The sequence below is a fragment of the Miscanthus floridulus genome, chromosome 5 (assembly GCF_019320115.1).
Source record: "Miscanthus floridulus cultivar M001 chromosome 5, ASM1932011v1, whole genome shotgun sequence".
NCBI lineage: Eukaryota > Viridiplantae > Streptophyta > Magnoliopsida > Poales > Poaceae > Miscanthus > Miscanthus floridulus.
The window spans coordinates 1,659,978-1,673,701 of NC_089584.1; the positions used below are offsets into that span (position 1 = coordinate 1,659,978).

At 47.4% G+C, this 13,724-nt stretch overlaps 1 protein-coding gene, 1 non-coding gene and 1 pseudogene across 2 annotated transcripts; 2 read left to right on the forward strand and 1 right to left on the reverse strand.

Annotated features, from left to right (window-relative positions):
* The first annotated feature begins 6,815 nt into the window (after positions 1-6,815).
* Positions 6,816-9,365, forward strand: LOC136451303 (protein Rf1, mitochondrial-like; annotated as a pseudogene).
* Positions 9,366-10,495: 1,130 nt separating this feature from the next.
* On the reverse strand, positions 10,496-13,184 carry LOC136451304 (E3 ubiquitin-protein ligase SINAT3-like). The gene is made up of 3 exons (XM_066452010.1): positions 12,747-13,184; positions 11,248-11,634; positions 10,496-11,134 (listed from the first exon to the last, which is right to left on the reverse strand). The coding sequence occupies exons 1-3, from the start codon at positions 12,876-12,878 to the stop codon at positions 10,775-10,777; spliced, it is 879 nt and encodes a 292-aa protein (XP_066308107.1). The 5' UTR covers positions 12,879-13,184; the 3' UTR covers positions 10,496-10,774.
* A 123-nt stretch (positions 13,185-13,307) lies between these two features.
* Positions 13,308-13,379, forward strand: TRNAQ-CUG (transfer RNA glutamine (anticodon CUG)). Its single transcript has one exon. It is a non-coding gene; the product is annotated as a tRNA-Gln (tRNA).
* Positions 13,380-13,724: the final 345 nt, after the last annotated feature.

Below are 13,724 nucleotides of genomic sequence, written 5' to 3' on the forward strand. Positions count from 1 at the left end.
TAACTCCTCATTTCCATCCTCTCCCTTCTTTCTCAGCCGCAGCCGCCGAGCAGCAGAGCGAGGCGAGCACCCATGGCAGCCGCCTGTGGGTCGCCGCCGCCGGCTCACCGGCGGCCCGGCCGGAGCAGGTGCCGGCGGCTCCCTGTGCTCTCCTTCCTTCTTTCTCAAGCATCGCGCGCTCTCTCTTCTTCTCTCTCTGCGCGGAGCAGCAGCAGCAGCCGGCCATGGCGGCCCGAGAGATGAAGACCGGCGCCACCGCGTGGCTCATCGCCGGCGCGCGCGTTCGCCCTAGGCGGAGCGCGCCGCCGTCGATCCGCCTCGCGACGGTGCCCAGTAGCAGGCGCATGCGTGTAACACCCCAGGTGTTTGCCACCAGTTAAGCAATGGGTTTGAGCTAAAACATGGTATATTAAGTGATGATGAAGATGTCAAGGTCAAACCTATAGAAACGAGCCCCAACCTAAACTTGGATATTGCACCTGTGCTCGCCTATAGACCCCTTTTCAAGATATATGCTTGGGTGGTGTGATTGGAATATCTTCATGTGTCTCACATCAATACCCATCTATATTGATCCATGGAAAAGTTTCGTGAAGTTTGGAATCAAGAAGTCACATGAAATGACGAGTTATGTCCTTGCTTGAATAATTTTATAAAGCGAATGGAATTCTTGATCGTCAACCAAATCTTGCAACCTTGCCCAAATGACTCTAGATGAACTCTACAACGAAAGTCATGAAAGGTTCATGTTGAGGAGAAGTCAAGAAAATGCCTCAATCGGTCAATAACTCTAATTTAAGCTTTATAGTGACGATACTTTGACCTATGTTGACCAACCACTTACAGTGCTTGCATGGAGTTGCACCTTAAATAAAAGTTGAAGATTGGGTAGAGTAGAACAAACTTTGTTTTTGGACTAAGAGCTAGATCAGCTTGGAAGTAAGTCAAATCAAGGTCACAAGATCAAATTTGCTGCTGATTTCAGCACTTAGAAAAATTTCTAAGTCTGGAATCCATTGTCATCACTGTTGGCATTCCGCGTTCTCCGAAATTCATTAAACAACTTGAGTTGGTCCAAAAAGAGAAGTTGAAGGTTATACTATGGAAAAGAGCATGCAAAAAGTTGCACTGAGTTTGACCGAGTTTTGACCCCCGAAAGTGAATTTCCGTGACCGTTATCAAGGCACTGACACTGACAGTTTGTGGCCTAATTACCCGCTGTTAAAGAGCTCTAATGACCTTGGTCTCTAAATGAAAAATGAAGAGCAGATCGTGGGCTACAAACTTCATTTTAGGCCCAAAGTCCAATTCGCACCCGAGACGGCCCAAATCGGCTTCCCACCATGTCCATTCCGGCGCCTGCCATCTGTTCGTCGAAATGCCGCGTGGCCAGCGCATGGCAGCCATGCCGAGCTCGCGCCCTGCCATTGCCGTGCGCCACTGCCGCGTGTCCTGCTGCCCTGTCGCGCCCCTGCTACTCCAAAGCGTACGCCCGAGCTCCCCCTGGTTCACTCGCTCGTCCTCCCATCGCCTCTCTCGCTCCAACCGCGAGCCTGCGCGCGAGTGCCAGAGTGCGGCCACCATGGGCGCCGTCGCTGAGCTTGCTGCCGTCGAGTCCTCGCTGCCTCCGAGCTTCCCCGCGTGCGCCACCACCCTCTCAGTCGTGTGCCGCTCCCCCTGCACCAATTGGCCGGTCACCGTTGCCGCCGTAGCACGCCGCCGCCGCCGGCATTGCCTGATGCCGCGGCCGGCACTCCAGCAGGACCCAGCCGGCCGAGTCTGGGCCAGGGCATGGCCAGGGCGTGGCCGCGGCCGAGCTGGCAGCCCCCCCCCCCTCGCGTCCCTGGCTGGCCGAAGGTCCTCGCCGGCCGGCCGAACCGGCTCCGACGGCCTCCTCTGTTGTGATTCACGTGAAGGACCTCGCGCGGCAATTCGACTAAAGTGAGGGGTGTAACTGCAATGTCATAGACTCAGGTGAATAGTGACATAAGGACTGGTTTGTAATTATTTTGTAGGAACTTTGGAAATTCATAGTAATTCATAGGAAATTCGTAAAATAGTAAATGAGGACTTTTTGGAATCCTTATGAAATTCTCTGTGCACTAGATCTATAATATTACATGTTTTAGTTTAAATATTTTGCGGTAAAAATAGATTTGTGCAGTAAGGTTTTAATGCTAGTTGAATTTGTTATTTTTCATAACTATAGATCTAGGGCTCCAAATGAAGTAAAATTTTTGTGGCATGCTACTCATGTGATAGTTGATGTGTGGTAAAAATTTCATGAGTATTGGATGAAGTATGAGTGAGTTATTGGTTTATCTTGCTCTCACATGAATTCTTGCTTTAGCAACTTGTCTTTTTCGTAGAGGTTGCTATACATATCCAAATGGAGTGAAATTTGTACAGTAGACTATTGAGAGGATATGTGAGCCACTGTAATTTTTGTAGAAGTTATTGTGCACTTTTGGTATATGTTCATTAAGTCACCTTATTATCTAAAATAAATTAAGAAATGCATTAAAAGAATTTATTTGGTCATGGACACTAGGTTTTCTGGTGTTCTTTAGTCATGTGTGACATGTTGGTAAAGTTGGTTTTGCCTAATTATGTATTTGTAACATAAGTTAATAATTATTTTCTTGCCGATGTGGTTTATGGACAGATCTGGGAACTTAGCAAAGTTCTTCATGATAATGTGCTTTGTTGTGAAACTTGTTTATACAAAAGTTGTAGATAATTCATGTATCTAGCTTCTATTAAAATTTGGTGTCATTTGGCCAAGTAGTTTAAGAGTTATAGCTGTTTAAAGTTGGGTTTCAGAAATGGTTGTTTTCTGTCAATTGTGGACCAGTCTCTGTAAATGAATATATTTGACTTAGTTAACTTGAGAATCATGCTGAGATGATTAAAGATGAAATGTAGATAATTTCCTAAGCTTTCCAGAATGTCTTGTTTCATATCATTTGGATTTATAAAACTCCAGATATGATTGATTTATGAAGCTGCTGTTTGCAAGTCCAGAAATTGGCATATTCCGGTTATAGTTGTTGCTTCACCTTGACTTGCTTTGCATGTTGCTAAGTGTGGTTCACGTCCTTGATAATTAAGTTAAATACACCTGAGATCTTGTGAGACTTATGTGCCATGTATAATATTCTTTGTTATCTTAGCATGATAGATTGTGTGATGTTAAGTTAAGCATCGCAAAGTACTTAAGTGTGTTTAGTGTAAACGATGCTTGTCTTGCTTGCTATTTGTGATGCGTCTCATGGTACTATTCTTCATATTCATGCACTTGCATCTTGCATCTCATCTAGGTACGCTAGATGAACCGCGTGAAGGATGTGATGTTGGAGCCAAACCCGAAGACGGTGTTTGATGGATCTGTCCCGAAGATGGAAGGACTAAGCGAGTGCTAGGATCTGAGATGTCACCAGGATGGTGCAAGTTAACTGAACTGACTTGTGTCGGATCCCAGGCAAGCCCCGGAGCATTATAAGCCTCCTAATTTATAAAAGCAATTCTTTCTATATATGAGTTATATATTGTTGCATTAAGTTGTAGGAGTTGGTTGAAACCGTTGATGCATTTATTACTATCCTTGCCTACCTTATTACCTTTTTACCCTGTTAGGTCAGGATCGAATAACTGCTTAGCCTTGCTTAGACCGGTAGCGATCGGTGATATCCGGTCACCTACATTATAGGTGGTTACTGGAAGAATTTAGCTATGGAAAGAATGATATCCTGGAAGTAACCATGGGGTAATGTAAATGGAGACCGGACGGGATGTCGATAGAGAAGCAACAAGACATGGAGGTCTTGGGTGTGGATCTATCCCCGTCTGTGTCGATTAAGGACCGACCGTTGTTGGGCCTCGAGTCATGTTGAACGCATGCCTTACATTTAGCTGGCCGGATAAAGTACCTTCCGACCGCGAAGCTGGGAGATTTTTCGGGCCGAGTAGATTGCCCGCAACGCACTGTGCCGGAGCAGGTGTGGTAGGACACGGGGGCGAGATGATAAGACCAAAGTGCAGTCGGTCGGCCCCCGGGTACATGTGGTTCCTGGCAAACTCGAGATTCCTGGAAAGTTGACTCGGTGATCAATATCTCACTTTAGCGGGTGAGTGAGGTTTGTGTAAGGAATAAATCACCAGCTGGTTAGGAATCGATTCGAATCGCCATCGCTCCTGGATAGTGAGCACTTGACTCGAGTTACTTCATCGTAGTAATTATTATGGAACAATGATGGTTATCTGGATGGTATGGGATATGCTAAATTTAAATTGGTAACTGGATGCTATTGGTTAATCAAGTGATTGCTATAGTACAGGTGCTTACCTAGATGGATAGGTCATAATAAAGATGATGCAAAGTACTTAAAATGGTTTCTTCATGATAGCTTATGCTTTTCGCAAATAAGTCAGCTAGCCCACTAAAGAAAGCCTTGCATAATCCTTGGTGTCACTTTATTTCTGGTTTACGACGGGTAAGTCTGGCTGAGTATATTCGAGTACTCAGGGTTTATCCCACCTTGTTGCAGGTGATGTTCTCGACCTGTTGATGATGGTGGCTAACCACCGGTGGGCTCGGTGATTCTATACTTGCTTCTCATCTACATGCTTTTGTCGGATGATGTCACTATGCTAGCAATATATTTGGAACTTATATCAATGTAATCATTTGAAAGCTATGTTGTTTTCACTAAGCGATTTTGAAACCCAAACTTGTACTATTATTTGTTAACCCCTTTGTAATATTATTTCCGCTGCAACCCGATGTATGTGATGTGTATTTGCTTAATCACGCGATCTTGGTTGTGATGTTGATTTACCGAGGTCTTTCGGGACACTCGGCGGACTACCGGGTTTATATGAGTGAAAGTATGGGTGTGTCAACGTGTTAGCGGGGACAACCGTACTTGATCTTGTATAAATTGGGCGGTTCTGTCACAATGCGCACACCGCACACAGGCGGCGGCGCTGCCCTCTGACCCGCGCGCCGGCGAACGGCGGCGGTCAGCCGCCGGACCAAGGGAGTGGTGCCGGTGGCGGTGAGCACAGGTAGGCCCAGGTAGGACCTCCCGTCTCCTTTCTTTTCCTTTCCCATTCCCAGATCCATTAGGGTTAGGGTTCAACTTTCTTGATCCGATTGAAATCGGGTCAACAACTTTGATTTGATTCTTGTATACCCAAACTCGAGATCCACTGACTAGGTAGGACTCCGATACCATTGTTATAACTTTAGGATCGTCTAGCAGTGATCTAGCGGGTACAACTTTGGGATCGGTAGACAGTGACAGAGAGAAGTAGAGGAAGAGTGGGAGGAGTTTACCAGAGGGTTTGACAGGGGCGGAGGAAGAGGATCCGGCGGCGGAGGAGCTGCCCTCGGCCATCGCGTCGGGGCAGAGGGGAGGTGCGTCGGTCGGTGAAGTAGTAGACGATGGTGCAGTGCAGTGGCGGCGGGCGGAGGTGCTTCCCGTCACTGGCTGCGCCCCTAGGATCGGGTTAGGGTTTGTAGGTGGGTGTGGCGGCTCACGGTGAACCTCGTGCCTTGAGCCGCCGGCCCCCACCTTCTTTTTATAGCGCAGGGTGATAGGGGCCCTCCAGCCATAGTGGGCTGGGCGCCCCCGATCAGGGCGCGTGGGTCAAGGGGCCCGAGTTGGGCCGTTGGGCCCAACTCGGGATTGAGATCATTCTAACACAACGCAGTTCTAGCGCGCGGCGGCCATGGGAAACCTAGCGGCGGCGGCCATGGGAAACCTAGCGGCGGCAGCGACCGGTACGAAGCCATAGCGGCGACTGCGGCGCAAGAAGCACACGACCAGATCGATGGAGTACATACCAGGAAGACGACGGCAAACCAGATCGATATGATGGAGAAGAACCACGGCAAAACTCGACGCGATGGACGAAGTCGCGCGTGAAAGGACAACGCCGTATCCACTGCACGCCCACGATGGAGGCGCCGGGATTCCGCTGCCGGCCTGCACGTCTCGCGAGGGATTGGCACGGTCGCGGGAGGCGGTGAGGTATCGCGAGGGCGTTCGCGGTGAAGAAGGCCCAGCTTCCGGCTTCCAAATTTGTCGCAGGGGGTGAGGCCTGAGGCGTGATCGCGCGGTTTCCTAATATGTCGCCGGGTGAGGTGGGATCGCGCGGCTTCTAAATTTGTCGTAGGGGTGAGGCAGGATCGCACGGGGCTGAGTGAAGGTGAGGCGAAGTTTTTTTTGTCGTTCCAAAATTCTTTTTCGTTTAGTCTTTTTAATTGTGAGAGAAGAGAAACTCTTTTCTGGGTTGTTCTTCGTCCAGTTTGGATCTTCTTTTCTTTTAATATAATTCACTTCCCTTTGGTAGGTTTAAAAACTATTATTATTCTCACTGTATGTGGTTGATTACTATTTTGAACTGATCATAAAAATGAGACGACAAGCTTCATTTGCATGATATGAGCACGAGATCAACATCAACATGAGAGGAATTTGTGGTAATAAATTCAACATTATTCTATAACCTTTTAAAAAAAAGAAAACATTATTCTATAAAGTATTAACAGAAATTAAACTCAAATATACAATTCATGGTCGACTTCTCTCTCTTTCTTTTCCGGTTCATTTTGACTTTTTGAGTTTGTTGTTGGCATTTTAGATCCTCAAATCAGTATTTCCACGGTTGCCACTCTGTACATAACGCCTCAAATTGTCTGGCGCTCAAATTAATTTTCTATTTTCCTTGAAGAAAAAAAAAAAAAAAAACTCCAGATTTACTTGGTGAAACGTCGAAGCGCAAGAAAACATGTGGCCCACTCCCAGGCACGTGATCAGTACTCCCCCAAGCACGCGAAGGCAGCCCAGCCGCCACCGCGAGTACACCACCGAATCCTCGCCGCCGCCACCGCCGCCGCCGCCGCTTCCAACTAATTTCGATTCGTTCCCCATTCTCACACCAGCACACCGCCACCGCCGCGCTGTGCGGACCATCCCAGGAGCGAGCTGCATTTGCCACCGAACCGGAGGGGAATCGGAGGCGCGAGGCGTGGATCCAACCGCCAGCGCCGACCATGTCGAGCCGGACGCGCCCGCCTTGGTTGAAGAAGCTGAAGCAGATCATTGGACGGCGCCTCCGTTCGGGAAGTATCACCCCTGAGGCCGCGAGCCTACTCTGCGACGAGGTCCTCCCATGGATCCAAAGGCGTCTCCGCAGCGGCGGACGTGTGGAGGGCCGACCGCCGCCCTTCCTGGGAGCTGGAGCGCTTTATCAGAGAGTGTTTCCGCTCGGGGGACCTCGGCCCCGAGGACGCACTCGATCTGTTCGACGAATTGCTTCGCCGAGCGAGGCCCGGCTCCATTTACGCCCTCAACCAGCTGCTCACCACCGTCGCTCGCGCCCCGGTCTCCTCCACCGTGAGCGAAGGCCCTGCGCTCGCCCTGTCCCTGTTCAACCGCATGGTCAAGAAGGTGGCTCCAAACATAGCTACCTACACCATCCTCATCAGTTGCTGTTGCGGTGCGGGCTGCTTGAACCTCGGCTTCGCTGCATTGGGCCAAATCTTTAAGACGGGGCTGAGGGCAGATGCCGTCATCTTCACGCCCCTGCTCAGTACCCTCTGTGCTGAGAAGAGGACGAGTGATGCGGTGAATATTGTGGTGAGGCGGATGCCTGAGCTCGGCTGCACCCCCGATGTCTTCTCCTACACCACACTTCTCAAAGGGCTATGTGCTGAGAAGAAATGTGAAGAGGCTGTCGAGCCGATCCACATGATGGCTGAAGATGGAGACAACTGCCCACCTGATGTGGTGTCTTATAACACTGTAATCCGTGGCTTCTCTAAAGAGGGTGAGGTAGGGAAAGCTGACACCCTGTTTCGTGAAATGCTCGATCATGGGATCCCTCCAGATGCTGTGACCTACAACTCAATCATTGATGGCCTATGCAAGGTTCAAGCAATGGACAAGGCTGAGGAGGTCCTTCGGCAGATGATTGACGAACATATTCTGCCTAATTGTATTACATATACCAGTATTCTCCATGGATACCTCTCTCTTGGACAGTGGAAAGAGGCAGTCAGAATTCTCAAAGAAATGTCTAGAGATGGGCAACGGCCAGATGTTGTTACTTACAATATGCTGATAGACTGTCTTTGTAAATCTGGATTGCGCGCAGAAGCTAGAGAGATCTTTAATTGTATGATTCAGAGCGGTGAAAAACCCAATGTTTCCACCTATAGAAGTCTGCTTCATGGGTATGCTACTGAAGGCAATCTTGTTGAAATGAACAATGTCAAAGATCTAATGGTACAAAATGGAATGCAACCTGATCATCGTTCCTTCAACATACAGATCTATGCATACTGTAAATGTGGAAGGTTAGATGAGGCAATCCTTACTTTTAACAAAATGCAGCAGCAAGGATTGGTGCTAGACATAGTCACCTACAACACGGTAATAGATGGGCTTTGCAAGATAGGCCGGCTGGACGATGCAATGTCCCAATTTTCTCAGATGATTCATGATGGATTGTCTGCCAATATCATAACATTTACGACCCTAATTCATGGTTTTTCTATGTACGGCAAATGGGAGAAGGCTGAGGAACTATTTTATGAGATGATGGATAGAGGCATTCGTCCAACTGTCGTTGTCTTCACTGTAATGATAGACAAGCTATTCAAAGAAGGAAAGGTTACGGAGGCCCAAAAGCTCTTTGATTTGATGCCAATTGCCAGTGTAAAACCTAATGTGGTTTCCTACACTACAATGATTCATGGATATTTCTTGGCTGGTAAACTGGACGAAGTGCTGAAGCTCCTTGATGATATGCTCTCGGTTGGCTTGAAACCCAATGCTGTTACCTTTAATACTTTACTTGATGGCATGCTTTCTATGGGCTTGAAACCCGATGTTGCTACCTGTAACACTTTGATTGATAGCTACTGTGAAGATGGTAGGATAGAGGATGTATTGACTCTTCTCAGAGAAATGTTGAGCAAGGCAGCTAAGACTGACACTGTCACGGAAAATATAATTTCCTGAGTGTTATTTCAGATTGGAAGGACTGGCATTAAGATGGAACTCAACCTGAAGATGACCAAAGGAGGAAAACAGGTTCTTAATCTTAAGTAGGACGTGTTATGTTGCGCTCAGGTGATTTGGAAGTGTCATCATTCTGGAGAAGCTAAGCTATGGTTTCTTGTCTACCCTGTAGTATGTATACGATAGATCTTATCATTGTAAATTTTAGTATTGTGATGCTGCAAGTCTGAACTTTTGTTAAGTATGAATGAGGGGAGTCCTTGCAATAAGGCCTATCATTGTATCTGCATCCTTTGGCTTTATTTGTTTTAGAGCAATAGCCTTTATTTGTTTGCTGAAGAAATTCCGTTTTTGTTTTTGTACTCTTGAGGAGTTCAAGAAGACCTGGTCCTTAGTCTTGTGATGAAGTCTTCTGATTTTAAGACATGTTTAGAGTTTAGACTAAAGTGTCTGCTTCTTAGTCACTGTTTCAATGTTGTACTTTTCCTCAAAGCTTTGGAGGTTGTTGCACCAGCAGGAGTCAGTTCATACATTTGGGAAAGCAAGTCTACAATGAAGCTTACAATGCGAGTTATTTCAGTAAAAGTGATCTTGTTCTAGGTTCCCAGAACTAATCAAAGTAACCCAACAAAAGCATATCAACGACAACGAGCAAGTACATATGAATGGAGGGGATAGTTACCAATAACTCAAGGATGGCAAGCCACTGTCAAAAAGGCTAACAAGCAAAATTAGGCCCTCGCCACGATGCTGCCGTGCACGCTTGGTTATCCAGTCCTCGCTTCCAATTAGCGTTGCCACGTGATCGCGCGGTTTCCTAATATGTCGTCGGGTGAGGTGGGATCGCGCGGCTTCTAAATTTGTCGTAGGGGTGAGGCGGGATCGCACAGGGTGAGGCGAAGTTTTTGTCGCACCAAAACAGTGTCTTCCTTTTAGTCTTTTTAGTTGTGAGAGATGAGGGGGAAATAATCACCTCTCCTCGCTGGTTGAGTGCTGGACTAAACAATACTCCCTTAATTTCTCTCTCCGCCCAGAAATGGTAATCGTATTTGATGAGAGCAAGTCATATAAAGTATAATTTTACTCTTAATTTCTCTTATATAACATGTAGTCAATTGCTAAAACATCGATATCATTCTTAGATACACTTTCAACACAAAATCTATTTATAGTTTATCTAAGTGTTGGTCAAAATTTGTAAAGTTTGACTTTGGCTTTTTCTCTGGTCAAACATTACAGGCACCTTTTCAGTTCTTCAGCCTTCTCTTCTTGATGTTAAGGAGCTATCACACCACACACATCCATAAAAAGTAAAGAAATGACGGAAATAAAACGTAGCAACCACACCTTCTTCATGCTTGCAATGCCTGTCTTCTTCTCGGCACCACTTTCTACAACAAGATGCTCAGCTTTCATCAGTTGGCGCCAAACACCCCTCTGGTGGGACTGCTGTCAAATGCAAAGCCAAAAACACGCTTTCTACTTTCAAGATGAAAACACAACTTTGTCAGGCAGTAGAGAGCTTGATCAGCCCACCTGTACTGTGAGATAATTAAGGGATGCCACATACATAATTTCATTTACAGGAGCATCCTATCCTCCTAATATCCTTTTTAGCCAAGACACAACACGAGAGATTTGCCCCCCGCTCACGATCAGAAAAACAGCGAGGTATGGCAGCAGGATTGTATGCACCATATCCAACCAAAACCAGCACCATTTCCTTTGAAGATTGCAATCACTTAGCTACACAGATTGGGAATACAGGCGCCATCTGGGGTCTGCTGCTCTTTCCAGATCCGGCCAGTGATCCTGAGCTTTAGCTCCTTCCGGTCGCCACCGGAGAAGAACAGCGCCATGTTCCTCTGGATGATGAGACCGTCGTGGCTGTCCCGCACCTTCCGGTGGCTGTCGCGGACGCTCCTGGGGGTGCCCTCCCAGACCATCTTCCTCCCGTTGGCGCCGACCTCGAGGCTGTAGCTGTAGTTCTTCGCCTCGTTCTCGTCCCCCATGAAACGGAGGAAGGCCATGTATACAGGTGCCATCCCAAGCTGGAACGCCTCAAAGTGTAGGCAGAAGTACTGCCCGAAGCAGTGAAACACCTGCTCAGAATATTTACCAAATCCAATTCATAGTTTATTATTTTATTCTGTGCTAATCCTACGACGAGAATATTTATTTACCATGAGAGAATAAGCCTACTATAGGTACCTACCGTTAGCATCCAGGTGGCGTTTTCAACTTCTCGTGGGTTCGATTTGACATATCTGTGGTTGAATGTGCAGCCGCTATGCATATCAACTTTGTGATCATCCCTCAAATGGGAAACGAGATAAGGGATGTCACCAGCTGCGGCACATTCAGAGCCAGCATAGGGGCAATTGTATGGTCTTAAGCTGCATTGCGCTTCGTGTTTTATCTTGCTGTAGTATGGGAAGATTTCTGGGCACCCCAAAGAGTAGTACTTGCAGGGAAGCTCAAGCGACTCCGCTACTTTCTCCAGTGCCAAACACCTGATATCTCCAAGCTCTTGTCTACAGGTAGGGCAACGGTTGTGCACTCTAGCCTTGCATGTGGAACACAACGTATGTCCATTTTGGCACTGCAAATGCAATCAAGTATGTGAGATCAATATCCGAATGCCAAATGCAATAAGTATACGAGAACAACATCTGAAAACAGAAAGCTTTAAACATTAAATAATCTCTCTCTTTTTTCACTTTACATAGTCTCTTAGAGTGTCAATTGCAGGCTATTGGAACCAAGTGCCGTATACGTTAACAAGGAAGGTGGCATATTCACAATAAAATTCCCTTGAAAGCATACAGCCATAAACCGTATAACTTATCTTCTTCAATCATGTCTCCACTCACAGCCAACGTATTCTTATTAGCATATTCTGTTTACTTTGCTAATATTTCATATGCATCACAAAACTTTGCTTCAGTGCGCTCCATGCTGTGCAAAGTGCAATATGAGTTAGTGGCACTGGCACCTCCAACCTCGATGCTAGAATTGCTCTACTTCTACTACTGTGGCATTCACATAACTATAGAAGAGAGGTTGATTGGGCCACCATCAATTATGCATCCTCCACCCAAACAATCAATTCATTGACAATCGGCTCAGCAAAGGAAATCGGGGCTAGAAATAGAACACGATAACGAAAGGTTGCAACTTGCACAGAGGTGACAAGTGACAACCACAAATCAAATCAAAACAAGGTTGTAGGGCACCAAACTTCTGAAGGTTAGGAGTTAGGACTCAGGGGGCAAAAATCCCAGGACAATTTAGCAGCCGTGAGTCGTGACCTGCTAAATAAATTCTCTATTTCTGTGCAAACTAAACGGTTAACCCAACGAATTGTCATCAGAAAGTTAGCTTTCTTGTTCATCTCCGTGTGTTTTTAGGCTGAGAAGTAGCTAGCATGTTGGGAATGCTAAACATTTGCTAAATGACGGTAGCACAAATACAGCAGATTGTTGAGTTAATTCGACGAATTTTGTGCCGGAGGAATGGAGGACGATGGCCGTCGAAATTACCATCTCGTAAAGCCAAATCCCCACGCATTACGCTACTACTACAGGCGAATGGGAATTCCCCATTCGAAATCAAAGAAGACAATCGATCCATCCAAGCAGAGCAGGCAGCCGGGGCAAATGGATCAATCAATGAAGGGAACGAAGAATAAGGAGAGGCGAGCGCGGGGGCGACCTGGTGGATCGGCGGGAACATGGAGTTGGTGCAGACGGGGCACTCGAGCAGCTCGTGGACGCCGCCGTTGGCGGCGGCCTTGGGCCAGGGCCGGGCGGCTGCGTCGGGCAGCGAGACGCAGTCGACGTCCATGGCCGCCCGCCCGCCCGCCGGCCCGCCTCCGCTCCCTGGGCTCCGGTAGAGGGGTGCGCTGGACGGACGTGCGGAGGGAGGCTGGGGCGGCGCGGGGGGTCCGGCGCTTTGTGGCGGGAGAGAGGACGGAAGGCGGGGGCGCGCCGCGGATTCCGGGGGTGCCCGGGCTATAATGGCGCTGGCGCGGGGCAGCGCGGCAGCAGGACCATTTTTTTCTTTTCTTTTCTCTTCTTTTGTATTATTCGCTGGTGGATGGATGGATGATGATGGGCAACATGGGCGATGGGATTGGAGCTCCCCAGCCTACTCTACTCCGAGACGGCTAGACACCCCATCCAGTAGGTGAGGACGACGACGCGGCGTCGGGAGGGAGACGACTGGCGATTGAGAAATTTATTTTAATAAAAATGTAACCAATCTCTCACAGGTGGTTCCATGGTCTAGCGGTTAGGACATTGGACTCTGAATCCAGTAACCCGAGTTCAAATCTCGGTGGAACCTATTTTTATTTTTATTTTTATTTTGCCCGCAGAGGATTCTTGCTGTTACTATGACAATTTTTTTTGTTGGGCTGTGATTTTTAGGACTGTTTAGGCTGAGGCCACAGCGCTCCTTTCTAAGAAACTAGAGATAATTTAAGCATTAGGAAGAAGACAGAGGATAAGCTCTTGTGTTCACCATTTATTTTGATTGTGTGGTTACCAAACAAACGTGGAGGCAACTTTCAGATATTTTTGGTAGGGAGCTGGGCCACAATTTCCTGTCTATAGGACAGGACAGCTTTGGCTTAGCAATAAGAAATTCTTAGTTTCTAATGTTTTTAGTGCAGCAGCCCTGTGGGGGCTT